Source organism: Pocillopora verrucosa, chromosome 1 (genome assembly GCF_036669915.1).
Source record: "Pocillopora verrucosa isolate sample1 chromosome 1, ASM3666991v2, whole genome shotgun sequence".
Lineage (NCBI taxonomy): Eukaryota > Metazoa > Cnidaria > Anthozoa > Scleractinia > Pocilloporidae > Pocillopora > Pocillopora verrucosa.
This window is the reverse complement of record NC_089312.1, coordinates 3,773,194-3,800,617: the sequence shown is the minus strand read 5'-3', so window position 1 is coordinate 3,800,617 and position 27,424 is coordinate 3,773,194. Positions and strand designations below refer to the sequence as shown.

The following is a 27,424-nucleotide window of genomic DNA, read 5'->3' as shown; positions in this document are numbered from 1 at the left end:
ACCCTACCGAGTCGCCTTAGGACGTCGACCGCAAGAGATACTCGACAATCTTTATTTACAAAAACTACGAGATAACAGGCCAAGGTGAAAACTGCGTAAAGAGGTTTTCCAACCACGTTTTGCATCAAAGATTCTCATTTGATATCTTAAAATTTTTTTCTGTTTTATTTAAGCTGATAATGAGTTTTTTTTCCTGCTGTCTCAGCGTTTTCTTAAACCTAGAGACAGGCCCAGACAGGACGACCTATGGATCGTTAAAAATAGCTGATAATAGATGTCCTGCTGGTGGTGCCAAACCTTGGTCAATCGAAGAAATGTCCCGTCTCCTCGACAAAGAAAAATTCTAGAACGATTTTAAAGCACGTTCAGAATTTTTGTTTAGAGCTACACCGCGCACTCAGCGCCTCAAGCACGTACCCCTGTCATATCAAACCTAATAACATCACGCAAGGTCAATTCTTTTGTTTTAAGTACTGACAACCTTCATTTTGAGGATTGTCATTTTACAAGAACAAGTGATGACAGCCTAAAGCAGTCCTTGAAAACGGCAAGGTCGGTTGCGCACGCTGATAACAATTCATCGGTCGTCATAACAACACGTGCACATTCTGACACCTTTAACTTCGCTCCCTTGCGCACGAGAGGTTTCGTTCTTTCGAAACAAAAAAGATATGAAATTCTTGCCAGATGACGCTTGAATCTAAATACTTCCTGTGATAATAATTTTTGTTAGTTCCTGATTACATCGTGACATGAAAGCTGGGTATTACCTTATACATTTCCGCACAAAAGAAGACAAAAACATAATAGACCGCACAGTGTGGAAGGTACAATCTTTCAAGAAATGGCAGATGAAAGAATATGTCTAAACACTCGTCTGGTGAACACTGGATGAAATATTTAATCGTAAAAAATTTTTGTCTTGATTGATGAACTCAAACAAATATTGATAAAAAATAGCGTCGGATCGTCTAATAATCCTGTCAGGAAATTTGTTTCTAACGGTCTCCAGCATTCGTCCTAAAAAGCGCGCTTGACACGAATTTTCTCTCTTTTAACGATCTCATGGGATTTGAAGATATCAAATCAACGGATTTTGGCTGGAAAAGCTAACATTTCGCTCAGAGCGATGAGTGACAATATCTATTATGTTTTTTGGAAATGCCCAGTCGTTCGATTTGCGTAATAGTACAGTGTGGGCGAAAATTGCGGACGATGATTTTTACGTGTTCAAGCAGGCCCACCGGACAAACGTAAACTCAATTTCTCCCTCCCCGCCCTAATCAAGCTTAGTCAATGTGCCGTGAGCCGTAACTCAAACAACCTTCCACCGCCTTAACTTATTTACCGAATATATCATTGCCCCTCTAGAATAATGAAATACAGGGTATCTTCCATATGTTTATTTTGTAGAAATTCTTGCACCTGATAAGACGATCAACAAAATATTTCCTTACTTCTGCACACCCATGTGAAAGCTGTCATTATTTTTGTGTTAGCTTTCGAGTTGTCATAAAAGTTTGTCCCACGTGGAACACTGAATCCTGCGCCATGTGAATTTACACGTTATGTTTTTTCTCCTCTGATTGGTTCGCTTCCAGCCCTTTGGTCCCTCGTGATTTTTTCATTGTCATTCGACCAATAAGATTTCTTAATTGGCGTGTGATTTCCATGACGTTTGGGCGCGTGACACATATCTTGTTTTCATTTTGATAATATTTACCATCCGTGTACAGCACATGCAGAGAAAAATTTCTCCCGTGAATTTCGCTCTTGGCTCGCTAAGGAATTCGCTCCGACAATAGCAATGAATATCGAACAGCTTCTAGAAGCTGCTAAAATCATCGAACAAAGAGATGAAGGTAGGTTTTTCTTGTTTCTCAGAGAAAATTCGTGGCACATGTTGTTCTCACGCCCCGCTAATGTCCTCTTTCCACCCTAAACTACAGCGAAGAAGCAGAGCCAGGCGTCTGTCAAACGCGATAGAAAGCCAACGAAACGTTCACCGAGCTACAGGTAAGCATTTCAAAGAGTTTTCGTCGTAGATTTTAGAGCAGTAGTTTCATTTCGACGCCTTTTGCCACGTTGCATGCGATGTGTTGAAATTGTTGTGCTTGAGATTATGGCGCCCAATGTTTTGTTCAGTGTACCTTATGTACACAGCAGATTCGAAGTACTTTAACGACCTTTTCTATCTTTTGAGACATCGAGAGTTTTGTTGATTGCGTTTGGGGCTATGGTCAAGAACTTGAAACTAACATGTGATGTAAATTTGCTCTCAAAAACGTGCCTGAAATGTATCGCTGAAATAAGCATCTTCGTCTGCGCTCGACTCAGCGAAAGCGGACATTTGCAATCTCATGCTCCGGGTATTCCCCGAGACCTGTACGGCGTGGGTTCATCTTCACCTCAGTTTCGGTATATCGCATGTTTGTCAGCGATGTGCCATACCAGTAATCTCTGGGCAATGTCCATAAAGTGTGGGTTTGCATTTTCGTGAGGAGTACCGCTCACGGCTTTGCTTTATGTCCCTTCAACCTCAGCAACCTTCATGTATGTTTTATAAACACCGCAGTTGTCCATCGCAGAACTTTATTCTGTCGTTCTGTCAAGGCATTTTCTCCTATATTCTGGTATTATTACGGCTAGCCTTGTACTATATTAGGCTTTTTACCCATGTCACATTGCTAATGAGGAGCTTTTGTCTCTTTTTTCCACCTTTTCGCTTTCTATGCAACCTACTGTCAATGCTACCAGCCGTACGACACATAACCAGTTAGAGAAAAACCGGTAAGTACACAAGACCTACTACTTAACCTAGAATACGCTTTTACCAGCAAGTATGTTAATTCGGAAGGCAAAGGATTTTGAAGAGGAATTAATGTATTTTTCTGTTCAGAAAAGTTCGGCAGGAGGTTTCCGTTCAACAAATGTTCCTATCCTTTGCCACGTGGCTCACCAAAACAACAGAATACACGTGCGAATTGCATACCAACTTGAATACGTATGCACGCGTGAAACGGTTTGCTTTTTCTTTTAAAAGGAAAATTTGATCCTGCAGTGGTCTCGGTGAAAAATGCGAATAAGTTTGGTTCTCGATCGAGCCCTATCCGGGCACAGTAAGTAGTGTTTTGGTCAACGGGGGCAGATGTCCTCGCTGGTTTTGAGCGCGAAAAAAACTTTGCTACTGGCTCCTCGTGAATGTTTATGCCAGACTGCAATTATTTTGCCTGGTACCCGTCTGAAAAAATTTTCCGCCCCTTGCGTCAGTAAATTGTGACAATTAGTAAACTAAATCAGTCGATGCCTTTGGGTTCTTAGCGAAAGGGTTGCGTGTGATTTGCGTTCCTCATTACGAGTGGTTTACCAAGGCCTTTTGAAACTACCGCAAACGAGTTATTCTTTTCTTTCCTCTTTTTTGTACCGGTGAAATTAAAAAAAATCACGCCACACTTGACCTGTCGCAAAACTCGCCGCTGTGTGTCTAGAGGCTAGTTTTCGTGGGCGTTCATGTTTAGAAACACTAGGAAACCATTGTTTACGCTCCCAATCGCAAGTTTCATTAGCTCGAAGATAGAACCTTGTGGTAACGCATTTTGTCTCAACGTTGTGGTTTTTTTTTTGTTACAGACGGGCCCATCTTAGGGACTGCCTTGAGCTACTGAAAGAATTAGTTCCTTCGCCACCTGAACATCAAAAAGCTACAACGCTGGCGTTACTGCAGAGTGCTCAGCAGTATATACAGGTAAACAGAACACTTTCGTCTCTTCCTTTTTCACATCACAACCGTGTCATTATGACCAAGGAATTCGGTTCGCAAGTATGCCCAGTATAAGATAAAAACTTGAAATTCGCAACAATCGCTTCTTATTAAGCTCCAAACAAACCCGTTTGGATAAGCTATGGCTTTGCCAAATGCAAATCTGTGATGTTTGTAAGCTCCTGAATCAAAAAGTGTTGTAGCAGATGTTTTCTATTGAATAGGGGAAAACCCGAAAATATCCTTTCCAAAATTAATCTGCAACTCTCTGCTTTTCGTAGGTTCGTTACAATTATATTCTTAACCACTTTTTTCTTATTTTAAAACGCCATAGAAGTTGGCATAACTGAGATCTCCCTGATTTTTTGGTTTTTATTTTTTTTCGAATGGAATATTTTATGTTGGCACTGTTCAAATATTCCTCGCATGCAAATTATTTGACAGAAGATTTCCCTGTAGTCATAGCTTTAAATTTTCTTGGGAAATGAAAAATCCTGGGAAGTGGAGAATATAGAATCTGTGTTAGTTTTATGATTACCTAGCCAGAAATCAGGAATAGATTCCATGGAGAATAATCTTGAAACATCTGTTGTGGAGATCATTTTCAGTCAGTAAACTGGCTTTACAATGAGTGGCAATTATTAATAGAACATGTTGTGTTCTTCTTTGATTATAAAGAGGCCTTTGAGTACGTGAGGAAAGAAAAATCTACAGTGTGCGTCATTTCAGAATGTGTATACCTTTTCATGCCCAGAATTCTGCTCTGAAGCCATTTTTAGCCACAAATATGACTTGTGAACCATAAAGTTAATTGTCCTGTTAACCATTACAGAGTCTACCTAAGGGATAATTTTATTTAAGATGTACATCTTTACTTCCATCTCTTATATTCTCAGAGAATAATGTGCATTCGTCTTGCAATCACAGCATTGTTGCTTCTCTGAAATATTTTGATGTGATATTTTGTCTAGCTGCTCTGGTTAAGCTATGCTGGAAATTTCTGAGCGCATGTGTTCAGGGTGTGCCCACCTGAGGGTCAGGAGCCCTGCAGGCAGCTCTTTCAGGCTCACTGTGTTGGTGTATAGTTTAGGGCTGCTAATTTGTGAAAAATTCCAGGTGTAAAGCTGTAGGAATTGTAATTAATCTTGGTTTTGAAATTTTGATGGGGCCAGGTGACAAACAAACAGAAAAGAAAAGAGAAAAAACTCAAAAAATGTCTTAAAAGCTGAGAACCTTTTCAAACTAAGCAAAGGAGAAAAGGCAAGTTGACTTCTTATTTTGTTGTGCAATATTCAAGGTTGTTGACTTCATAATGGGAATCTTTTTCAACATAACCTTTCGTGTGGAAGTGTGTTTTGGGTCTGGTAGTAGGTGGCCTAATGTACTTTGCATATCATAGCACAACAAAGAATACATTAACATGTCTTTTAAAAATTAAAAACATTTCATTTCTGTAAGTGTTGTTGTGTGCTGAATTCTTTAGTCAGCATTGCTTTTCTTCCTGACAACGAAATCTTTCCATTCAGTTCATTGCCTTGCTAAATTGACAAATTGTTTGTGGACAACTTGAGAGCCAGAGGGAGGGTATTTTTCCAACCAAGTTTCTATTTTCTGCCACCTTAGCATCTTAGTTGTAGGGGAGGCATTGTAATCTGCATTTAGAAAATATATTAGTGAGAATAGATGGTCATTTGTCAAGTGAGAAAATTCAAGTTGTTTACAAGGCTTGTAGTTGGCGAAGAAGTGACTGTTCAGCTTTTGTCCGTTCTCTAGAGTTGAACAATCTGCCAAGGGCTTGTTTAGTGTTACAACAATAAACCTGGTATTGGGTTAAAAGGGACATTTTGAATTTGCATGCAAAAAGGAAACCCTGGAGGCCATTATCTTTGGAATATTATTTATATTGATGCTGATATTGGATTAGGAGCACCACTCACATTATCCACATGTTTCTGTAATTTCCTATTTCTTGAACATATCTGCAGCTTGATTTTATCTCTGACAGGGTGTAAGTTTGTGGCAGAAAATGCCCAGCTTGTTTTTTTATCAAGTCTGAGCAGCTTCAAGCACTTTGCCCGTTGTGCAGCTGTTTACATGATTTCCCTTCAACGAGATTTGACATTAGAAAATCATGAGATATTTGAATGTAATATGACACTCATTCCCTGTTTTGCATTAAGTACTCCAACCTCTGCCTTGTGTAAACTTTGAACTTCAACAATATTGTTCAACTATCAATGTACTTTTCCCTTCAACAAGAAATGACATCAGAAAATCATATGAAATTTGAATGTCATATGACTAGTACTTTCCATTTTGCCTTTCAATGTTCCTACCTTGCCTCATGCGAAGTTTGAGCCTTAAAGAGCTACTAAACATGTTTGCATCATGAAATGTTGTTTTGAACTTGAAAGGAAATTTAAGAATTCATGGAGGAAATTTCTGCCCAACTAAAATGCCTCTATCTTTCACCCTTTAACTCTCAAATCAAATTTGTACTTCTCCTAGATGTCAACCATAAAATTCTTGTGTTTGTTCAGAGAAGTTAGTATTGGATCAACTTATTATCCCCAAATTGATATTTTTCTTGTATTTTTCTTTATTCTCATCACTTATCTGGTTGACATTGTATTGATACTGTAAGGAGAAACTCTTTCTTGGTCACTCATGGGAGTGAAAGGGTTAAGAGGCACTAAACATGTTTGCATCATGAAATATTGTTTTGACCTTAAAGCAAAATTTAAGAATTCATGGAGGAAATTTCTGCCTCATTAAAATGCCTTCATCTCTTTAAATAAACCTAGTAGTACTGAAATGTTGGTATGGACAAAAAAAGAATGTATACATTCATGGAGCCAAAATTTAAGGAACATTTTAAAAAATTTAGAATAATCTTAACTTTCAAAGGGAGATGTAAATCTTTCTTTCTTTAAAAAGATTTTTAGGGAGAACCTAAATGTAAATTTTTTATTTGTTTTATTTAAAATTGTGTGTTTCCCAATTTTTTTTTTTCATGGACATTTGCACACTCTGATATGTTATCTCTAGTACACCAGTGTATGTTCTGCAAAATAGACATAATAACTGTTTTCAATTTGATGTGGAACAGTGGGATATTTTCTTTATTGCTGAGCACAGGAAATACTTTTGAATCTACAGCTCTGTAGGTACTTCTGTCCACTAAAAATATGTCAGCTCTTTTTAATAAAACTCTTGTTTCTCTAATGGATAAGAAGGGTTTATGTATTTTACAAAATTAGATTTAAGTGAAGCATGAAATCTTGCTTTGCCAAATGAAATGAAGATTTTATTTCTTTTGTTCGGTTGGGAATTATGTTGCATACTGCTGCTGTCTGCAGTTTTTGAAAAAAAGCATGTGGTGTTAATTGTACTCTGAAAAGTGTTTCTAAGCTAGTGCTCTGTCAGAAATTATATATTTTTACTCACTCAGGGTATAAAATGCTAAGACAATATTCCATTGACATCATGCCGTCATTTGATTAATATTTTGGTGATATGGGTGTTTATTTTTTCTGTGAAGTTACAACTGCAATCAGTATATTTTTCCTTAGGAAAATTAGAAAAAAAAGGATGTTAAAATCTGCAGCTGTTTGTAAGGAAGAAGGAAAAATTCAAGTTTGAAAGGATGGTTTACCAGTGTCTGGGCTGTTTAGAGACACACTGAAAACCAAATTTTTTTTATGAAGTTTATTGGTGAAATTTAATGTACAGCATATCAAGGCAATAAAATCTATTCAGCCATTGTTTTCTGAAGATAGAAATCATTTGCAAGAGTTGATTAACATTTTTAATTTGGTGAATGTTTATAAACTTGATTGACAAACCTGTGTTGTCCTTAGACTGGGATCTTTCCCTATTATTTCCATTTTTGACAATCAAACTGTGAATTTAATAAAGTAATTATGAATGGCTGGGTGTTTGCACAAGATACATACTGTGTTTTACAAATCACTTGAATTTGCATAACAACAAAATTTTTAATGAAAAAAGGAGGAAGATCTTTTTTTTTGAAATGCACTCATATGTTTGATTGTAGTGGAAATGAAAAAAATTGATGAATTTATTTATTGTTTACATCATGCTGAGATTTGTAATTAGATATATTAGAGAGGAGAGATTTTTTTTTGGATGCCCTTTGAATTTGAGGAAAGTTTTGCCGAAAACGAGAACTCTAGTTTGAAATGTATTGTGTTGTCACAATGTGACTAATGCCACTTAATTGCCTATGAATTAACATTTAAATTGAAAAATAGACAAAACTTGAATCATGACATACCTTTCCTTTTGTCTGTTAGTGGTGTTATTAATTTTTGGAGATTGACTGTGTAATTGTTATCACAGTAATTTGTTTCTGTATTGTGTTTGTAGGTTTTACAAATGACAGAGAAAGAGGCGATAGACACCAAGAGAAAGCTTGCCCAAGAGAGATATGACCTTCAAAGAAGGTTAGCCCTCCTTCGCGGTGACAAGGCAGTCCCAGGGGCAAAGAGGCCGCGGCACTCTGAAGGCGATTCCTCTACAAGTGGCGAGGAAATTGATGTGGAAAATGACGAGGAAGCTGGCTATGCCAGTAGTGAGTCAGATGATCGTTTTAGTACCGGGAGCAGTGTGGGGAGTGATGGGGGTTTAACTGCAAACTCGAGGAGAGTTAAATAGTTAAATTACAGGCATGATTTTCAATGATCATATTTGATTCATGTCTCCTAGAATCCTGTTTTAGTTGGTGTTTCTTGCACCTATGTGGCTTACATAATAATTCATTTGGGAATACAGCTGGGTAGAGCATTGGGAGGAGAGGGGAGGGGGGAGACAGTACAATTGTAGTGAGACAAATTTACTAAAGTTAAGGTTAATTGTGTATAAATATGGTCAGACATAAGCATTACTGCTCTTGCTTTTTGCGCAAGTTTAAAAACACTGCCCTGAGCTTTCAACACTGAAATTAGGTTAAAATCTAGGCCCTCATAATTATCTGATAGTTGCAGTTTTGCATGTTAAAAAGCTTCCTTTTTGGAGATGTCTTCTTTCTTAAAAATTTGTATCAAAGGTTTGGTTTGGCTTCTTTCAACTGGTGCTGAGCTCACAGACTGTTTAAAATATTTCTAGGAAGGTTTATGCAAAAGAACTCCAGCACATAATATCACTATTCAATCGACAACCATCTCATTTCTTAACATGGGATGTCAAACATTTGAGCATAGAATAATTTATGGTTTACAAGATGTAAATAGAAAAATTGTGTAGGAGTTGAACTTATCCAACCATCAAACTGTCCATCCAAAGGAGAGAGATACTACTATCAAATAATTTCCAAACAATCACTATTAAATTATTATGGTGTGATGGATGCTTTCTGCTCAAAAATTCCAATAAATTAGTTGTTTGTGACCAAAAAAAATCCTCCTGTAGGGAAGTAGTTAATCAAGGTGACATCTTAAAGACCAGCTGCCTTGAAATGACGTCAAAATTATGAAACTCTAAGGCAACATAGTGATTATTGACACGGCTTGTAACTTTTGAAAACTGGTAAAACATCTGTGCTAAGTTTCAGGTTAACTTCCAAGCAACGTTCATTGATCAGTCAATTTCCTTTGTGTGGCAAAATTACCAAAGTTGTTTTATGTACCTATTAGTTCAACCTTTTCTTTCACATCTTGCTCAACCACATCTTGAAGCAATCCCTTGTTTGCATCAATAGAGGTGGCATCAAATGGTTTAAGAGCACATGAAGACAGACATCAATAATGCAACTTTCTTGCATTTGTACGTTATTGCATACCCATAAACATTTCTCTTCTGGCAAAATCATTATGCAATTGTTGCAACTAGAATTCAGGAATACACAGTCTTGTGGGTATTAGAAACTCTTTCTTTCTAAAGGGTTCTCAGCTGTGTTGATTCTCAGTACTATTTCCTAGTTCAAAATCTTGGCTTAAAAAAAATTCCCTAAAAATTCTGTAGATAATTGTAAATTTTACTCTCCTCTGTAAATGCTCCAGGGTTAATTACCAAATATTATATATTAACTAAGTATCTCTATTTATGATGTGGGGTCTTGGTGAACCGAAAGGCAGATAAAAGATGCCCATGTCCAGCATTCAATCACTTTTCCGTCTATGTAACTAATAATCTTGGATGGTGGTTCTTGTATTTTTAATGTGATCTGTATATAATGTGTATTTTTGAACCAAGAAAAATGTACCTAAAATGACATTTTTATAAATTATTATTGGCAGAGTTTTAAGGAATAGTAAAACATGTTTTGAACATCTTAAACCTCTTGTCTCTTGCTTTATGTTACAATGGGGATGATGAAATGGGTGGGAGAAGGTTAACTAAACCTTTTACACTTTAACATCAATATGCATATTCTCCATACTGTTCTCTAAGCATTTCCTGAAAGACTGACAAGGAGAGTTTGTTTAAAAATCAAGAGCTTTATAAGTTGGTGATCATTTTCTTGATTCTCGTGACCTTAATGTTTGATTCAGGGGTGATATTGTAAGGAGAAATTAGACGCCGGTCACTCTTAGGGGTTATAGGGTTAAATCAAGTGCCCAATAGTTGTAGTTATATGTTATTTACTAAGTGGAAGGAAAAGGAAAACTCTGCCTGAGGTCTTAAATTCAGCCTTGGACTTTACTCAGCATGATTAGCCCAGTCTTTTTTCCCATACAGAACTACCTAGACTGGAAAATAACTTCTTAAATTTTTCTGCTGATTTGCCTTTTTCTGCTTTGCTGTAAGTGATGTGGACAAAAATCCAGCGTGTGATCTTTATTGTGAAAGGCTGGATTGGTTACTAATGCATAGTTAGCCAATCAGATATTACTCCAGAAAAAATTGTTTTTACCTTTTGCCAAGTTTAATTTAGCAAATTAGCCTTGCAAACATTCCTCTCTTAGTACTGCACCTTCTTGTGAACATTTATGTACATAGTTACCCAAAGTTCTCTGGTCAAAAATGACCATTTAGACTTGTTTGTTACTGAAGTCCCAATGATCATGCTAATGGTTGCCTAAATGGGTGAAATTTGAAACTGTTTTTATGGTTGAATGAAACAGAAGATTTCTACTTTTGAAGACCATAACACTGGTTGATGTTTAAACTGAGAACTGCAGGTTGAGTACCTATGCAATTCTTAACCAATCAGATGCAAGTCTAAAACCTGTGGTAATATAGTATTAAACCCAAAGCTGACATTTCATCAGAGCAAATGGAGGGATTGTTGGTTGTATGTGTTGTTACATACAGAAAATGGAGCTATGCTATTGGTGGGTATATAGTGACGAGAGAACAAGGATAAATTAGTTGAATGAAAAGTGCTCCTTGATACCGTGGGAATTAAGAGTGCTGATTTCAAAGACAAATTTTTGTTCTAGAGTTTTGCAGCTTTCCGAACTGACTAAATGTAGGGAAAGGCTGCAAACTACCATATGCTGCTTTGAGTGAATAGGGAGATTAAAGTCTCTGACGACTGGTTTGGATACATCCTATGTCATTTCTATGCTTGCATGGTTGGACAAGTGTGTTCCCGTTGGCTCCATAGGATAATTTCCTTTGTTCCAATAGGCCAAAGATTACTAACATTTTGACTCCAAAATGGAACTAGGTGATAATTAAAGATGCAAAGATGATTCACACAAGTGATATGAACTGTAGTTTAATGCAACAAAACAACCTTGAGAAAAAAAAAATCAAGATACTGTACACAAATACAAACAATACCATTTGCTTTTAAAAGCTCCTACTAGAATTTGTTATAAATTATTGATCTTGGGCAGGGTTTGTCTCCAGAGAGGTCACAAGGTCTCAGTTGCTTGCTTCAATCCTTACATTGCACTTTGAGAAATTTTATCAGGATCTATGATGTGTTTTGTTAAATATTTCATCATTCCAAATGTTTGTATCCTCTTGCGACCTGGAAGAAAAGATGGTTTTAGAGAGACAACTAACAGACCAAGTTGAAGAGTGTATTTTTTCATATATAGTTTTCACAAATACCCAAATCCTATTATTAAACCCTTTGACATCAAGACGAGATTCAGATTTAACTCTGTCCACCCTAACATCAGTATGCATATTCTCCATGCTGTTCTCTGTACATTTGCGAAGGTGCTGACAAGGAGAATTTGTCTAATAATCCAGAGTTTCTTTAGTTGGTGATCATTTCCTTTATTTTCATGACATCAATGTGTGATTCAGCAGTGATATTGTCACGAAAAATTAGATGCTAGTCACTCTTAGAGGTTAATGGGTTAAGTTCTCCTCCTAATTTCAGTACATAATTCTACAAGCAAGTTGGAAGAATTCACAACCTGAGCTACTTGAGGATCTTATGTTGCCATGGCACTACATTCTCATAATTAACTTAAAATGCAATGTATCACAGCCAGATGGGAGAATTGCCGAATAAATCAGTTTACTGGGGTTTGGGGAAAGAAAACTACCAATGAGACATCTATTTAAGCAATGGTTCTGTCAGTAATTCAAAAGCCAGTAGCTTTGTCTCGCTACATTGACTGCTGGCATCATAGCTTATGACTGACACTAAAAGTGAGAATTAACTAAATTAACCTTGCTGTTGTAGGTGGTTCAATTAACCTTTAAACTCCCAAGATCTGATTTTGATTTCTCCCCTCTAGCTACTACACATTTCCTTGTAAATAAATTGCAAGAATTTGGTGTTAGATCAAGACTACTAACTTCCACTTGATAAGTTTGATTATTCTCGTGGATGTTATAGGGAGAAGATACATGTTAATCACTTATAGGAGTTAAAGGGTTAAGAGCACAGTGGACTGATGTTGTAAGGTCAAGGGTTCATGTCCCAGGCTAAAGAAAAAGGGTCTTAAGGCCTGTTTACATGAAAGTGGCAGACCCCAGGTGGGTGAGGTGACTTGCCTCTTATTTCATTTTATTTTTATTGCATTTACATGATAGGTGGGGAAACCCATCCAGGCAGAATCCTTGGTTTGCAGTGTAGGGTAACCCTGCCAGCCATGGCTGCAATTTGCCATGTAAATGTCTCAAGGTGGGGTAAACCACTTGGCTACCCTTGCATTCACCCTAGAATCCCAGGGTGGTCAGATTGTATGTAAACACAGGCTATTTTTTTGCCACAGCTGGGCAGGTTACCTTGCCTGCCTTGGGCCACCCAGCTTCATGTAAACAGGACCTTAAAGTAACAAGGACAAATTTGTTATATTAATGATGGCATTCTGATGGTTAGACATTCTTAAACACAAATCTTCTGATAATAACTGCAAAACTATAGGCCCTGTCAGTGCTAAAGAACACTAGCATTTGCTGCCATGAAAAGGGTATGAAATTTACAGTATTGTGGTCTTTATCTTGGTCATGTCTTTTGGAGCTTGTATTTCACCTCATTCGGCATCCTTCTACCATGGAAAGACTGTTCAAGAAAAACAACAATCACATGTGCCAAGTACAATTATTGTTGACAATCTGCCACTACTCTAAGTTTATATACATACCAAACACTTGTTGCAGTTGTTCATCACATAGCGTAAATCTTTTATTTTTAGGATCCTGAAAAAAGAGTACACAAGTTACTGCACAGTACAGGAAAATAAAAATATATAGTCAAACTTTTTGCTCTGATGAAGGGCAAACACTCACAACTTCAGTTAGAAACTCTACATGGTGGCCAATTCACATTATCAACTCACTCTCAGTTGATAAAACCAAATTATCTTTGAGTTGTAATAATATATATGAAAAAATTACACATGTCTAATTGGCTGAAAACAAGTGCATTTTTCATGTAACACAAGTGAAAATTACAAACGGCATGCGCACTTCCAAAATTTCGTCACTCCTGACTTTCTGCGATGCATTTTTCATGTAAATTATTAACAATTATCAACATAGAGAAAGATGTATTGGTCTTTTCACGAGCATGGGACAAAGAAAAAATTCCAAGTCTCCACAAGGAATCGAACCTCAGACCTTCAGATCCTGCATACTGCTAGGATCAGCAATGTCGATAGTGTCATGTTTGTAGATAGAAGTAACAACATGATTTCTTTTGCCCTTCAGGCTCATGCAATTTTGTTGTCACTGAAAAATTTACTCCTGATTATTAACACCAAATTACACCCATAATCATGTTGTTACCTGTATTAATATCCCCTACAACACAGAACTGCAATTTCTTCAGAAAATTTCTGCTTTTCTGAGAACAGCTTTCATTATGCATTCATTACCTCTAGTTTTCTTTCCTTAATAATTTCCCACATTTTCTTCACAACATCACTTCTGGTCATCTAGGGAAATAAGTGTGATGAAATATACAATTAACAAAACATATCTATTTCAAAATGATAAAACTGAAACTTAGTGTTGTTTTGTCCACTACTAGAAAAAAAAAAGTTATGTTGCTACAGGATCTGAGTTTGTAATACATTATCAATCAGTTGGGCAAAAAAAGAATTTATGAGCTTAATAGAGGGAAAGGAAAATTGAAAACAGGAAATTAGCCATTTTCCACATACCTGCCTCTTCTGAAATTAATTTACTAGTATGATACAAATTATTGCCAAACATCTTTACATGTATTGCATTTGACAAGTGTTTCAAGTCATTTTATTCAGTAGTTGAGCTGCCAATAGAACAGTATCACTCTAAGTTTCTCATCATTTTACATACAGACTCAAAGAGAGACTAAAAACTGGCGTGCAGATTTAACAATTTCTTCATTTCAATCACCTTTTCTTCACCTACAACTTCTGCAAGTTGTGGTGACAACACCATTATCCTTTTAAACCCTGGAAGTAAACAGAGAAATGAAGAGTCAGCTTCCATCGTATGTTTTGTGTAAAGACTTTCAGTTTAATTTGCCAAAAGATGAGCACAGGAATATGTAAGCACCATTTCTTCTACAAAATCAAATCATTTTCACCTGTTACTCCACCACTTTCTTTGGGTTTCCTGGCTTTTGCTGTCTTTCTCCTTTCCTAAAAGTTAAATTTCACATACATATAGTTTTACAAATAAATTTTAGAAACACACTTGACAGTTTTTCCTTTGTGAGGTGGAAAACTGCTAACGATACCAACTGAGAACACAAATCCTTTCCATTATGCTGTATATTCTTTCACCCTCAGAAGTGATTAACATGTTACTTCTCCCAATAATATCCAAAAATTCTCCAGCAAAGGAGTATTGAGAAAACCCGGCTTATCATGCAGAAGTAAGTGTTGTTATCTTGATCTGACAGCAAATTCTCATAGCCAATTTACAAGGAAATGTCTAGCAGCTAGAGGGGAGAATTAACAGTCAGATCATCATTGCAATAGGCCAAACATCTGTTACATGAGTGAAGATTAGGCTACTATTCAAATCTAAAAGCTTACTGATACAGCATCTGTGTTAAAAATTGGAAAATCTTTAGGTTTAGTCTTATTGCTTTTCGTCAGACTGTGCCACAGCTTGGCATATAAAAATTTGCAAGAGCACCGTTTGATAGCAATTCCTTTACACAATCATTTAGCCCTTTTCTCCATGTGAATAAAAAGCATTTAATTTTTTCAAACAAAATCACCCCTGAATCAAACAAAAAGGTTGTAAGAATAATAAAAGGAAATGATTGCAAACTCAAGCTCTTGATAGTTTGACAAATTTTCCTTGTAAGTACCACAAGGAATCTGCAGGTACATGTATACAGAGCAGTCTGGAGAACTTGCATACTGATGTTAGGGTGTAAAGGGCTGAACATACTTCTTGGGGCAAATTAAATTGGAATCAAGCACAAACTCACCACTGGTCTCTTTGCAGTGTGTCTCCTTGATCGCAAATTCTTCTCATCTTCATGAAGCTTGCGTGCCAGTTCTTCATCATCTAAAACATGAGTTTCCTGAAGAAAAGAAAAAAGGTGTCATCTACAACACTCAACTGTCTGATTATTTTTCTGTTGAAATTTTACAGTTAACCCTTTAACTCCCAGATCAAATTTGTCATTCTCCTTACTGTCAATGATACAATTCTTTTAATGTTAGTTCAGAGAAACTAGTATTGGACCAACCAATTAACCCCAGATTGATATTTTTCTTTATTCTCATCACTTATCTGGTTGATATTGTATTGATATTGTAAGGAGAAATTCTGTTTTGGTCACTCATGGGAGTTAAAGGGTTAAAGAAGGTCTGGAGATCTCAACCCATTGTCTTGTATCACTCCATCTGGTACCATATTAGCAAAATTGATGGTAAGCTTCAAAATTCAACAACAGTACTGTATTTCCTTGAATAAGCACTGAGGTACTTGCTTAAAATTTTGGCTAGAAGCAGGGGTGCTCATTTGAAGGATGGGGCTTCATCAAGATGGATGCTTATAAAGAAACTGTTAGCCTGTACCAATTCCATTGTAGTTAATGCTTATTCAAGGAAATACCACATGTTACTTAATTCAAAATATTCACATCATAATCATCATCATCATTACCACTGCCATCATCACTTTTACTGGATTTCTAGTCAAAGGCAAAATATAAACTTTTGAAAAGTAATTCTAATACTTTGAACCTGACAAAATGATAGAAAAGAGCTCTATACATGGAGATAAAACAAACAGCAAGAATCTACCAGAACCAAATGCCAAATTAATTCAAAAGCTGGTAACAAAAATAGTTTGAATAATACATTTCTCTAAAAATGTTACCTTATTGTTAACCCTTTTCTTTTTCTTTGGTGATGGTTCATCATCCTAAGACATGAAAAATTATAATCAACAATTATTTTAACAAATATATAACACAGAGTTGTAATTACAGGCTTCATGGTTCCCTAACCCTACCCTGGGTGCAAATTTGAAAGTTTCTTTTTCTGAAGCCATTAATGATGGATGGGAAAAGTTCCAATTAAAGTTCACTGTATTGCTTAAACAATTTAAATTTTAGTATATCTCACAAAAAGATTGGCCTAGCTACAATTCACGTACCAATTAGTTGACAGAGTCCTATTTATCTGTAAAAAAACACTCCAGTCTCTCCCACTCTCTAAATTATTGGCCCGAGCCAAGGGAATGGCAAGGGAATATCAAAGGGATGCAAAAGTTGGTGATTCCATGTTTTGTTGCTGTATAGGATGGCTAAGAAATGTACAAAGTTTTAAAATGCATGTACTGTGCTGTTATTTTGCTTGTTAGATCTTCTGTTTTGCTATGTTCTTGTTGCTGTTGCGGTCGTGTTTTTCCTACAGTCCCTATTGCAAACACTCTCATACCTCTAATGATTCCTCATCTTCCTTGTCATCCTCTTCCTGTGTCACTCCATTCATTTCAGAGGTTCCATTTTCCTGTTCTTTGTCACCTTCTACTTCTCTTGACTTTTCAATCATATCCATCAACATTGCATCAATTTCTTTCTTCCTACAGAAAATGTATTTTGACATTTGCGAAGGGAACCACTCAGCTCATGAGCCACTTCATCTTGGATATATCCACAAGGTTATGATAATTCTAGATTAATGTCACTCAGCATCTGAGAAACTGCGAGCCTACCCCTTCCCTAACCCAACACTAACTGTAGCTTGTCATCAGTTGACTGTGGTTGTGCTAAGGGAGGGGTAGGTGAACTGTCCCTCAGATACAGACTTTAAACGACAATTTCTCACAAATTCAAAACCTAACCATTGCCCCACTTAGTTGACATTACAAGGAAGACACATTGGGAGAAAAAAATTACTGTATCATGCAGCCAGACCTCACCAAAAAAAAGCAAAACTGATTTTGCATGATTTCATATCAAGATAAATTTCTGTCACAATGACAAGATTTTAACAAAAATTATCCATGTCACACAAGGCGAAACTTTTCTACAACTTGCTCTCGCCATGTATTGCAGTCACTTTTTAAAGAGAATTCCCATTTGTTGCCAAGACATGTACCCGCCACTTGTTGCCATGCCTTATTTCACACCATAATAACTCCACTATATATGCAACATGGAGCTTAAACATTGTAGGATGCATATCTTGAGAAAAGATATCATATTTTAACCATTCGACTCCCAAGATCTCCTTTTTAATTCTCCCCTCTAGCTGCTACACATTGCCCTGTAAATAAGTTATAAGAATTTGGTGCTATATCAAGATAGCAGCTTCTACCTGATAAGTTTAAATATTCTCATTCCCTGTTTGCTGAATATTGTATGGATATTATAGGGAGAAGTTTCATGTTCATCACTTCAGGGAGTTAAAGGGTTAAATTAAAAAATAACTTACAGTACAACAAAGAAACATTTTTTCGATAAATGGTGCCAAGGTATAGGCTTTATACAGTGAAACATTTAGAAAACCCAAAACCCATTAAGAATGGCTGAAAATATTATTTTTGCCTCAAACATTCCAACAATGATTGGAATTGATTTTAATAGCCATATTATAATGTCTGATTAAAAGTTCTGATTTTTGGTGAAAGTAAATGACAACTCTCCAGCTATGCAGAAAAGTTTAACCGCATGATGAAAGCGAGAAAAAGAATTAATCAGGATTTATAAACTAGTAAATTTATTCTTAATTCCTACAAGTATCGTTTTTATATCAAATCAACAAAAAAATATAAGCTTGTTTACAATAAGAAATCAAATAAAATTATTTTCAAACGGTGAACGAAGGACCGATAGTTGTCGAGTCTCATATGGATGGAGCGTTAATCGTAGAATTAATTGACTAAGGAATCAACTAATTTCAAAAATTATCAATAGTTAAAAATGCAATCAAAGCTTAACCATTGATCCCGACGGAATCTGATACGATTTTATGCATTATCGAGTTGAGGTTTTACCGAATAAATTTTGTTTATCTTCAGTTTTATTCTCCAGTTTATTACGTCTCTGGGCTGCAGTTTTATGGGAGAAGAATCAATTCATACCTTAGGGACCTTAAAGCTTTTAACTGGGAAAAATGTCAGAATACTTTGGGCGGTCATCAAGTCATCATTAAGTTGCATGACGAATAATTCCCCTGCGGAACAACACGTGTTTGGCTCAAACTAGATACTTTATTTTTTTCCTCGCCATAGTTTCTTCTGTGTAAACAACTAAAGCAAATTGAAGCTAAAATCAATAGTGTTTTCACACTCACCGGGCAAGAAAGCTCACGCCAAACTTATCTTCCAGTTGACGGCGAACAATTCTCGACGTTAGCTGGGAGAGTTCACCATCGCGTAAAATGTCTAGAAATCAAGATATGAGGGAGCTTAAACCCTTAATTGTTATGACTGTGTAAATTCTTCGACATAAGCTTTCGTTTGCGTAGATAGGATTGAATACCTGCCAAAGCAGACTTGATTTCAGCATCCGATGGTTCGACGGCCATCATGTTTGTTGTTGTGCCATGTGCAACGAGCCAGCAAATAATCGTAGCCGCGATCAGCGGATGATAGGATCTACAATTAGTACCAAGGGGAGGTAGTTGAGAAGTGATTACTGTATCGAGCTGTTTAGGAATCATGTGGCCCACTTTGGCCAACTTGCGGATAAAATAATCAAGAGATGGATGTTTTTTAATTTGCTACTAGTCTTGTAGCATGCAAGGTTGTTCTTATGTCACAATGCTTTATTTGTCCGCTTTTGTTGAACACGTACAACAAACACATACGTTTGCCTATTCCAAAGAACATACATGTTGGAAGCTTGATGGCTCATATAACAACAAAAGGTGTTTCAATATTCTCCTTTCTCCATGGGAGACGTCGGAGGAGTGTTAAAAGTATGGAATCTTTAATTTTGCTCACTTTCCGACCATAGGTTTTCAAAAGGACCTGTATGTTTGTATGCTAGCTACCTCACGCCGCCATAGTTGTCTATAAAATTACAGTTTTTTATTTAAATCGTGCAATCGTTGAGTCGTTTAAGGGTGCATTCATTATATCCATGATTTTTTGCGAAATTCAGCATTGTTGATGATCGTTTCAAATTTAACAAGATATGTGTCACATGCCCAAACGTCATGGAAATCACACGTCAATTCTGAAGTGTTATTGGTCCAATGACAATGAAAAAATCACGAGGGACCGAAGGGCTGGAAGCGAACCAATCAGAGGAGAAAAAACAGAGCGTGTAAATTCACATAGCGCAGGATTCAGTGTTCCACGTGGAGCGAACTTTTTATGGCAACTCGAAAGCCAACACAAAAACTAGTATGAGCTTTGCACATTTGGCTAGCTTTCAAGCTACAGAGTTCGTGGACCGGCCCATTCCGAAAACGCTCGACATCATTTTGTATGTGAGATGAGCGTATAAGACAGGAATCTTTTCAAAGCGGTCCTCACAAAACACAGCATTCTGAAAATTAGGTAGCTTACGAAGAGCGAGCACATGACAACACAAGTTGTCGCACTCTCATTCCCATTTTCCGTGGCTTACGCAAGGAACGCCTGGGACCATGATCCCCCTTTTGGCGTTAAAACTCGGGCTTTCCTACGGAAATACGAGTAAAAACGAATTTTCAGGGTGGCCACGGGGCAGTAAATATGACTCCTGACGGACCAAAATTGTTAAGGAATACGCTCTGTTCCAAGAGAAACAAGCTATTCCTATTACTATTCCTATCTGGTCCTCTTTACCCACTGTTCCTCTGGTCCTTTGTACCCACTAGTCCTCTGTACCCACTGTTCACTGGTTCTCTGTACCCACTGTTCCACTGGTCCTCTGTGCCCACTGTTCCTCTGGTCCTTTTTTTCCCACTGTTCCACTGGTCCTCTGTGCCCACAGTTCCTTTAGTCCTCTGTACCCACTGTTCCACTGGTCCTCTGTACCCACTGCTCCACTGGTCCTCTGTACCCACTGTTCCTCTGGTCCTTTGTACCCACTAGTCCTCTGTACCCACTGTTCCACTGGTCCTCTGTACCCACTGCTCCACTGGTCCTCTGTACCCACTGTTCCTCTGGTCCTTTGTACCCACTAGTCCTCTGTACCCACTGTTCCACTGGTCCTCTGTACCCACTGCTCCACTGGTCCTTTGTACCCACTGTTCCACTGGTCCTCTGCTCCCATTGTGCCACTGGTCCACGGTGCCCACTGTTCCTATGGTCCTTTATGCGCATTGTTCACTGATCCTATGTTCCTACTTTTCCACTATATTACTAATTCTCTGTGCCCTCTGTTTCTCTGGTCCTCTGTGCCCACTGTTCACTGATCCTCTGTACCCACTCACTTTACCCTTCTGCTACACCTATCTGTTAATTATTAGTTATTTCAGAACCCGGTATATGAGAGACTACCCTGATCATTGGATGAAGGACAGTTGAATTTGAGCTATGAACGGAATCACTTGACTAATGGATAACTCTACAATGCGCACGGCGACACACTGGGTGAGCCGGAAAGCAAAAGGCAGTCGATCATTAAAAGGTGTTGATCGCTTGAGCGACTCCTGCAATTCGCTTGCGCTTTTAAATCTTCTAATCTGAAAGCTAAGCTGTTATTAGGATATCCTTTGATGACTTCCGTTTGCGATGTGATATTAAGGGTTAGTTTTAGGGTGTCATTTCCCCATCTGTATGGTCTTGAGGTTTGGTAAAGCCGGATGAGATTGTGTCACAAAAGGTAATATTTTCATGTGTGCGCGCTATTTTCTTTTTTTTTTAAGTATCAGTCTCTCCCGCAGAAAATAACTCCAGAGAAAAGTTTGTCCAAACCTTATTCTTAGTATTCTCTATTCCTTAAACATATTTGAAACTCTGTATGTTTTTTAATAAACGTTGAACGCGACGGAGGCGTAAGGCTTCTCCTTTCGCGAATCCCGTGTTCACGCCTTTGGTGTATGACGTGGAAAATAGTTCGTGTATTAGAAGGTCGCTGCCTCTTTGGAATGCGTTTGCATGTCAAGGGACGATTCCCCGTTAAATACAACGTTCTGTCACCTAAGCCAAATCTGTTGTTCCAGTGACGGCAAAGAAATTAGTTAAATTTAAGGGAACGTCACTGAAAATAAACTCCGAGCATTGCGTGACGTGACTAGATATCAGCTCCACGGGGGAGCCGGGCTGATAGGGAGACTAGTTAAAATTGGGCTCCACACAATTAGGAAGTCTCGTTAAAATTTCTTGGTTTTCACGAACTGCCACCGATATCCTCACTAGTTCCTAACACTCCAAGTATATATTGTTCTACGCGTTTTATGATTTAAACTGTTACTTATTTAGTTCTTCTTTTCAGCTCTCATTTAGCATCTACAGTAGTTAATCGTGAAATGCGAGTTTAATGGAATGGTTGTGTGACGTCGTGGTAATAGCAGACCATAATTATCAAACCATTGAATTTTTCAGGGAAGAGAAGCTAGGCCAAATATTTTAAGACAAAAAATCGACTCGAGCGAGGACGAAACGTCGAAATCGAAAATGGCGGTTACTTTCGTAACCTCTTTGCCTTAAAGAGTAAAAAACTTGCTTCATCTCTCTAGAGAGTAGAACACAACAAAACAAGCTTTTCACACTTTTCCATATTATCAATGGCCCTTTCAACCTTCCGCTGGAAGTAACTTTTAGGGAATTACTAGTCAAAAGACAAGCGTCTTTCTTAATCAGGTTCTTTAATCTCGCAATACATCAAATGATGTTCTCCTGAGCAAATTTAAGTAATATCAGCATCTAATTAACAAATAGATTCCAAGTTGCCGTGCGTCTGTTCAGTAATAGATCACAGATGACGTCAAAATGTGGTAACACCCTCGAAAAGAAGTGGCACACGAGGCGCAGATCTATTACTGAACAGACGCACGGTAACTTGGAATCTATTTGTTTTATATAATAAAGAATTAAAAAAAGTTTTAACGATGACATCATCTATGCGTCTGTCCTCCAATAGATTATAAGTGAGAACCAATCAGAATGCGTACATAACTGAGCTTATTATATAACACAAAACACAAGCACCGTTTGTGCACAAGCCAAAGTGAATAACATATAGATTACCAACTACTTCCTAAAAAAAAGGACTTAAAAGATCAGCTAAAGGACTCAGACAAGGAAAGACCACGACCCTTTTTACAGCCTGACATCACTATGCATATTCTCCATACTGTTCTACATACATTTCCAAGAGTGCTGACATAGAGAATTTGTTTTACAATCAAGAGCTCCATTTTCATAACCTTAATGCGCGATTCAGGGGTAAATTTAAGTTTTAAGGAGAAATTAGATGTTAGTCACTCACTAAAGGGTTAACGATGGTCTAAGCTCGTTTGTTTGAATAGACTGAATAGGCATCACCAAGTTGGGTCCTTGAAAAGCCGAGGCTGGATTCTTGGTTAAATTCTTCTGAACTTACAAAAGTAATGAAAAATGTTATCGCCGAGAAGCGAACTGGAGTCAAGAAAGCAAATCTGTGCTTATTGCGAAGTCAAAGATGAATTAAACATGATTTGAAAGAGGCTTGTTTTAAAGACAAATATCGACGACAGTTCCCTTCCTGTGCCAGGACTTTATGGGCAGCGAAGCTGGTAGCAGATTAGAGAGTCATGCTGATGATCCCACTTTGTGTCATCACATTTAATACCTCTTTTGTACAAATCCAAGCTGCATGTTAACCACCATGTACAGTGCCGACCTCTGATCTTGTAGTCTAACAGCCAAACGTGGGGGTCGCAACCAGAGGGAAAAGATTTTGAGCAAAGAGGTGCAAAGTTCGCTATTGAAGGAGGAGCACCTCTGGCTGTTGAAATGAAGTAAAAAGTAAAAAAAAAATGTACAGAACACTCTTAAACATGTTTGTATCTAACTAAGGTGTATGTCTATTTTTACTGCTCTTCCTTCACCTACCTAACAAAGCTCATTGGTCGGACGAAACACCAAAAAATAAACTAATATCGAGATTCTTCGGAAGGCACTCTAAAACTCTGATACTACTACTTCATCGGATCGGGGAAATTAAGTCTTGCCCACAATACATGACCAGTTAACAAAGATAACAAAAGCAATGAAGACACGGAAACTAAGCTTAGCTAAGCAAAAACGAACCAAGAGAATTACGAAAAATTGTCGGCAATTAATAATCATCGTGTTCATTTTTCTAAGGCACTACACTTACACTTCAACACTAATAGGAGAAGAAAGGTTCGCCTTCATAAACTGTAAAAAGGGGAAGATTATCGGCATGATTTTTATATTTGTTAAAAGCAGACAAAACGAGAGTGCTGCCTATTAATTTATGCGTCAAACAATTCGAAGCTTCAACATCCCCTCTCCCCTAGGCATTTAAACAATTAAAGATTAGTTTGATCAAATTTCCGTCCCACGGGGCTAAAAATGTGTTCAAATGCCCTACGCAAGTGCTAGATTTGATAATCAATTTTTCTGTGAAAGGCAAAATTACTTTGTGACTGTGACTTTCTACTCATTGACCGAGCTTTAAAAACTTGACCTTTTTGCCCTTTTCTTCTAAGCCATTCGCTCGCGAAAGAAAGACAAAACACGTGTATTCCGCTGGAACTTCAAATTCCCCACCCGCCCCCCCCCCCGGGGAGGGGGGGGGATGTTGAAGCTTCGAATTAATCGGTGCATTATCTCATTTGACCTGCGGATAAAAATCAAGTCAAGAAAGGATCCTTACGGGTGAAATGTAATTTAAATAATTGCAGAGAAGAAACCTGAAATTATAATAGTAAAAATGAAAAAGACAGGCTTCGACGGGATTTAAATCCATGCTTTCCAAACACTAGTTGGGTGTTACCACCAAATGACTTAGGAAGCTACACGTTGAGAGCGATCGAGAGAAGTTTAGAGAGTTCTTTTTTTCTTTTCTGAAATTGCATTCCACCTTTCTTGACAACATAGATTTCATTGATAATTGAATTTTTTTCAACGACGCTCGTCATAAACGATGGTAATTTCCTGGTTTCAGTCGGCTCTTGCCTTATGAACTCTCACTATTACGGACACTAAGTCCCCTCCCACCCTCCCCCCCTCTCCCCGAGGGTGTCCACAATAACGGGAGTCGACTGTATTCCGATGATATCCTTTCAAATGCCGCCATCACCTGAAGCACTTCAGCATTGAAGTGGAAAAGTTTACGTTCTGCAATTCAAAGTCACTGAATGTTGTAAGACAAACGATTGATGATGATGATGATCATGAAATGATGATGATGATGAAAATGATCCTTCATTTATGATCACAATCGCGATAAACAAAACACACATCATTTGAAATAATTCATTTACCTCTACGAGCCCCTCTGTCGTCGCCATCGCCCTTATCAGCAGTAACTAGTTCAACTTTTTTTACACGATAGATTGGAAAACCTGGATCACAGAATTTTTGGATTTCTTCTCTAAGAGGCTCATCGACTTTCTCTGTCACGACCCAGTAGTCTCCCACTATGTTATGATTTTGTGGAGAAGGAGGAGTATCAAAAACCTAAGAATGTTTCGATACGACAGGTCAAAGAAGAGAATATACATCACATAATTATTACAAAGCTTTCAGCTTCAGTCATCAGATGTTAAAAAACCCAAATACAGTCGAAGCTGTATTAAACGTTCACCCCGGTTGACCCCTAAAAACAGGTTCCACAGAATAGGGTTATTATAATAGACGCCAGTTCATGCCATGATTGACACAAAGTCTCTCAAAAAAACTACTTACGTGGATTAAATGCTATTTGAAAGATTACCCTTAGTTTTTTTCAAGTGGTTCCTTTCTAAGTGACGGTGACCACGGCCGCTAGCGGAATTGACTGCTTAGTAGAAGTGAAAATCACAGATATTACAAGGTGACCGTTGATCTTTCTCTTCCAAAATTGACATTTCCTTATTATAATTCACTTACCTCTCTCAACGCAGTCTGTAGGTTACTTCGTTTAGGTAATTTGTCCGGCAGTGTTCCAAGATAGCAAACACCGTCTCTGTCAACGCGCCGAAGGAACTCTGGTTCCCAGTCGCTCGCCATTTAAACGAGTCTTAAGCTAAGAATGGAGAGTTTTTTTAAAATCTCTCCGGGGAGAAATGACACTTGAAAAATCACTGGAAAGCACTAAACCAAAATGGTCGTTCTGTTTTGACCGTTTTATAACATAGAATAAACGCTTACCACTGAAGCAATTGCTTGTGTAACGCAGAGAACCAGAAACATCGCCACAACAGCTGTTGAAAGTTTCTAAAAAAATTAATCAAGAAAACTAAAAATAAGCTACATGATATACTTCCACTGACTTGCTGGCAAAAGGCAAGAGATGTTCAGAGGAACATAGCACTTTTTATAACATAGCACTTTTTAAAACTTTCAGCCACCTCGCACTACAATGGTTACATGCCTACCATGTTTGAAGTCAGCTGAAGATTTATACTGTCCTCTGTGTTCTGTAGTTTCGATCCCTGAACTTTTAATTTCTAGAGATGATTTCCCTCATATAAATGCTTAGAACAAGGAAGTAATCTGAGAATGGAAAAGGTGGTAAACAACCTCTGTATCTGAAGGTTGTTTTGGCTGAAGCGCGGTGAGTCACGTTCGCCGGGGTTTGATCGATTACAGCCCGGCCGCCTGAGAGAAAAAAAACCAAAGACCAAAGCTGTTCTCGAAAGCCTAACGGCTTTTCTTATGTGATAATAAAAAATCTATTTCCTCTTTTCTTTAATATTCACCATCTGTAGCTTTTATAATGTGCAACAAAAAGCCCAAGGTCCCGCTGTGAGTTGATCATCTTGCGTGTTTAAAACGTCATGGCGGCCGCTTACTTTGTTTGCAAAGAGGCCATTTTAAGCAAGTTATCCATTTCTAGGTTTCTTACCCGTAACTCGCTAAAATGGCCTCGTTTCAAAAAAGTAAGCGGTCAAGCGATGCATTTTAGAAGTAACGTGAGGTATATTTATCGAGAATTTGACAGTATTTTTCTTCCTCGGAGCAGTCCTAAATATTCCCGTACAACCATAAGGGCCTATTTCCTTTTATATTTTCGCCATGAGGCTTATTACGCAAGATGATCATCCCACAACTGGAGCTTGGGCCGCGTTTGTGTGTACATAGTCACTTTAGTAGTCAAGGAACAAGAAAATTGACCCCATTGGTGTCCCAAGCTCACGTCTCGAGAAAAAGAAGACAGTTGTAATCGTACGCTTTTTCTTGAGACGTGACCTTGGGACACCTGTGGGGTCAATTACCTTGTTGTCCATGTACGTGCTCGTTATGTTTGTGGAAAACAATCAAATTCTTCCGTGACATTCGTTTTGGTTCGGCTGAAGTGTAGGCAATTGTATCCTTTACAGATTTCAGGATGTTTACAGAAGCTGGCTGCCGGTAGAACTGAAACATGAAATTGTCTTTCCCGCGGCTTTAAATCAAGCATCATTACTCTCGCGGGCAAAAGGTAAAACATGGTGACATTTTGATTTATGAGACTGACCACCACTACCTCAGGCGAATACCACACAGACGCAATAAACGGTTCACAGATAAATTTGATAAAAAAAATCTTTGATCTTAAAAAGGAGAACAAAATCCCAAGTAATCCACCGGATTGATCTGCAACTGAAGAAAAGACGGGACGGAAACGTTTTGTCCGATGGAGTTCGAAACCTTTTGCATCCTAAATTTTCACCGTTTGTTTGTTTGTTTGTTTTTTAATTTAATGTTATTTATTATTTTGTAATACGCGTAGTGAAGTGAAATTTCTTTCCACTTTTGACG

General features: G+C 37.8%; 2 protein-coding genes and 1 pseudogene across 2 annotated transcripts; 1 reads left to right on the top strand and 2 right to left on the bottom strand.

The window, feature by feature from the left end:
* Window positions 1–1,703: 1,703 nt before the first annotated feature.
* Window positions 1,704–10,057, top strand: LOC136282932 (max dimerization protein 1-like). The gene is made up of 5 exons (XM_066171028.1): window positions 1,704–1,862; window positions 1,950–2,016; window positions 2,758–2,790; window positions 3,631–3,745; window positions 8,150–10,057. The coding sequence occupies exons 1-5, from the start codon at window positions 1,808–1,810 to the stop codon at window positions 8,435–8,437; spliced, it is 558 nt and encodes a 185-aa protein (XP_066027125.1). The 5' UTR covers window positions 1,704–1,807; the 3' UTR covers window positions 8,438–10,057.
* A 1,371-nt stretch (window positions 10,058–11,428) lies between these two features.
* LOC131800164 (uncharacterized) lies at window positions 11,429–19,154 on the bottom strand. Its single transcript, XM_059117848.2, has 10 exons — window positions 19,074–19,154; window positions 18,886–18,976; window positions 17,026–17,170; window positions 16,463–16,507; window positions 15,564–15,659; window positions 14,706–14,760; window positions 14,513–14,571; window positions 14,011–14,070; window positions 13,279–13,333; window positions 11,429–11,702 (listed from the first exon to the last, which is right to left on the bottom strand). The coding sequence occupies exons 1-10, from the start codon at window positions 19,120–19,122 to the stop codon at window positions 11,614–11,616; spliced, it is 744 nt and encodes a 247-aa protein (XP_058973831.2). The 5' UTR covers window positions 19,123–19,154; the 3' UTR covers window positions 11,429–11,613.
* A 4,072-nt stretch (window positions 19,155–23,226) lies between these two features.
* Window positions 23,227–26,910, bottom strand: LOC131800220 (uncharacterized; annotated as a pseudogene).
* Window positions 26,911–27,424: the final 514 nt, after the last annotated feature.

Excerpts from the sequence above, each read along its gene's own strand:
- LOC136282932 (XM_066171028.1), top strand. The coding sequence starts at position 1,808 with ATGAATATCGAACAGCTTCTAGAAGCTGCTAAAATCATCGAACAAAGA. Across the intron at positions 2,017-2,757 it reads AAACGTTCACCGAGCTACAG|CCGTACGACACATAACCAGT; the intron begins GTAAGCATTTCA and ends CAATGCTACCAG. Across the intron at positions 2,791-3,630 it reads AACCAGTTAGAGAAAAACCG|ACGGGCCCATCTTAGGGACT; the intron begins GTAAGTACACAA and ends TTTTTGTTACAG.
- LOC131800164 (XM_059117848.2), bottom strand. The coding sequence starts at position 19,122 with ATGATGGCCGTCGAACCATCGGATGCTGAAATCAAGTCTGCTTTGGCA. Across the intron at positions 18,977-19,073 it reads AATCAAGTCTGCTTTGGCAG|ACATTTTACGCGATGGTGAA; the intron begins GTATTCAATCCT and ends CTTGATTTCTAG. Across the intron at positions 14,761-15,563 it reads ACACTGCAAAGAGACCAGTG|GAAAGGAGAAAGACAGCAAA; the intron begins GTGAGTTTGTGC and ends TTTAACTTTTAG.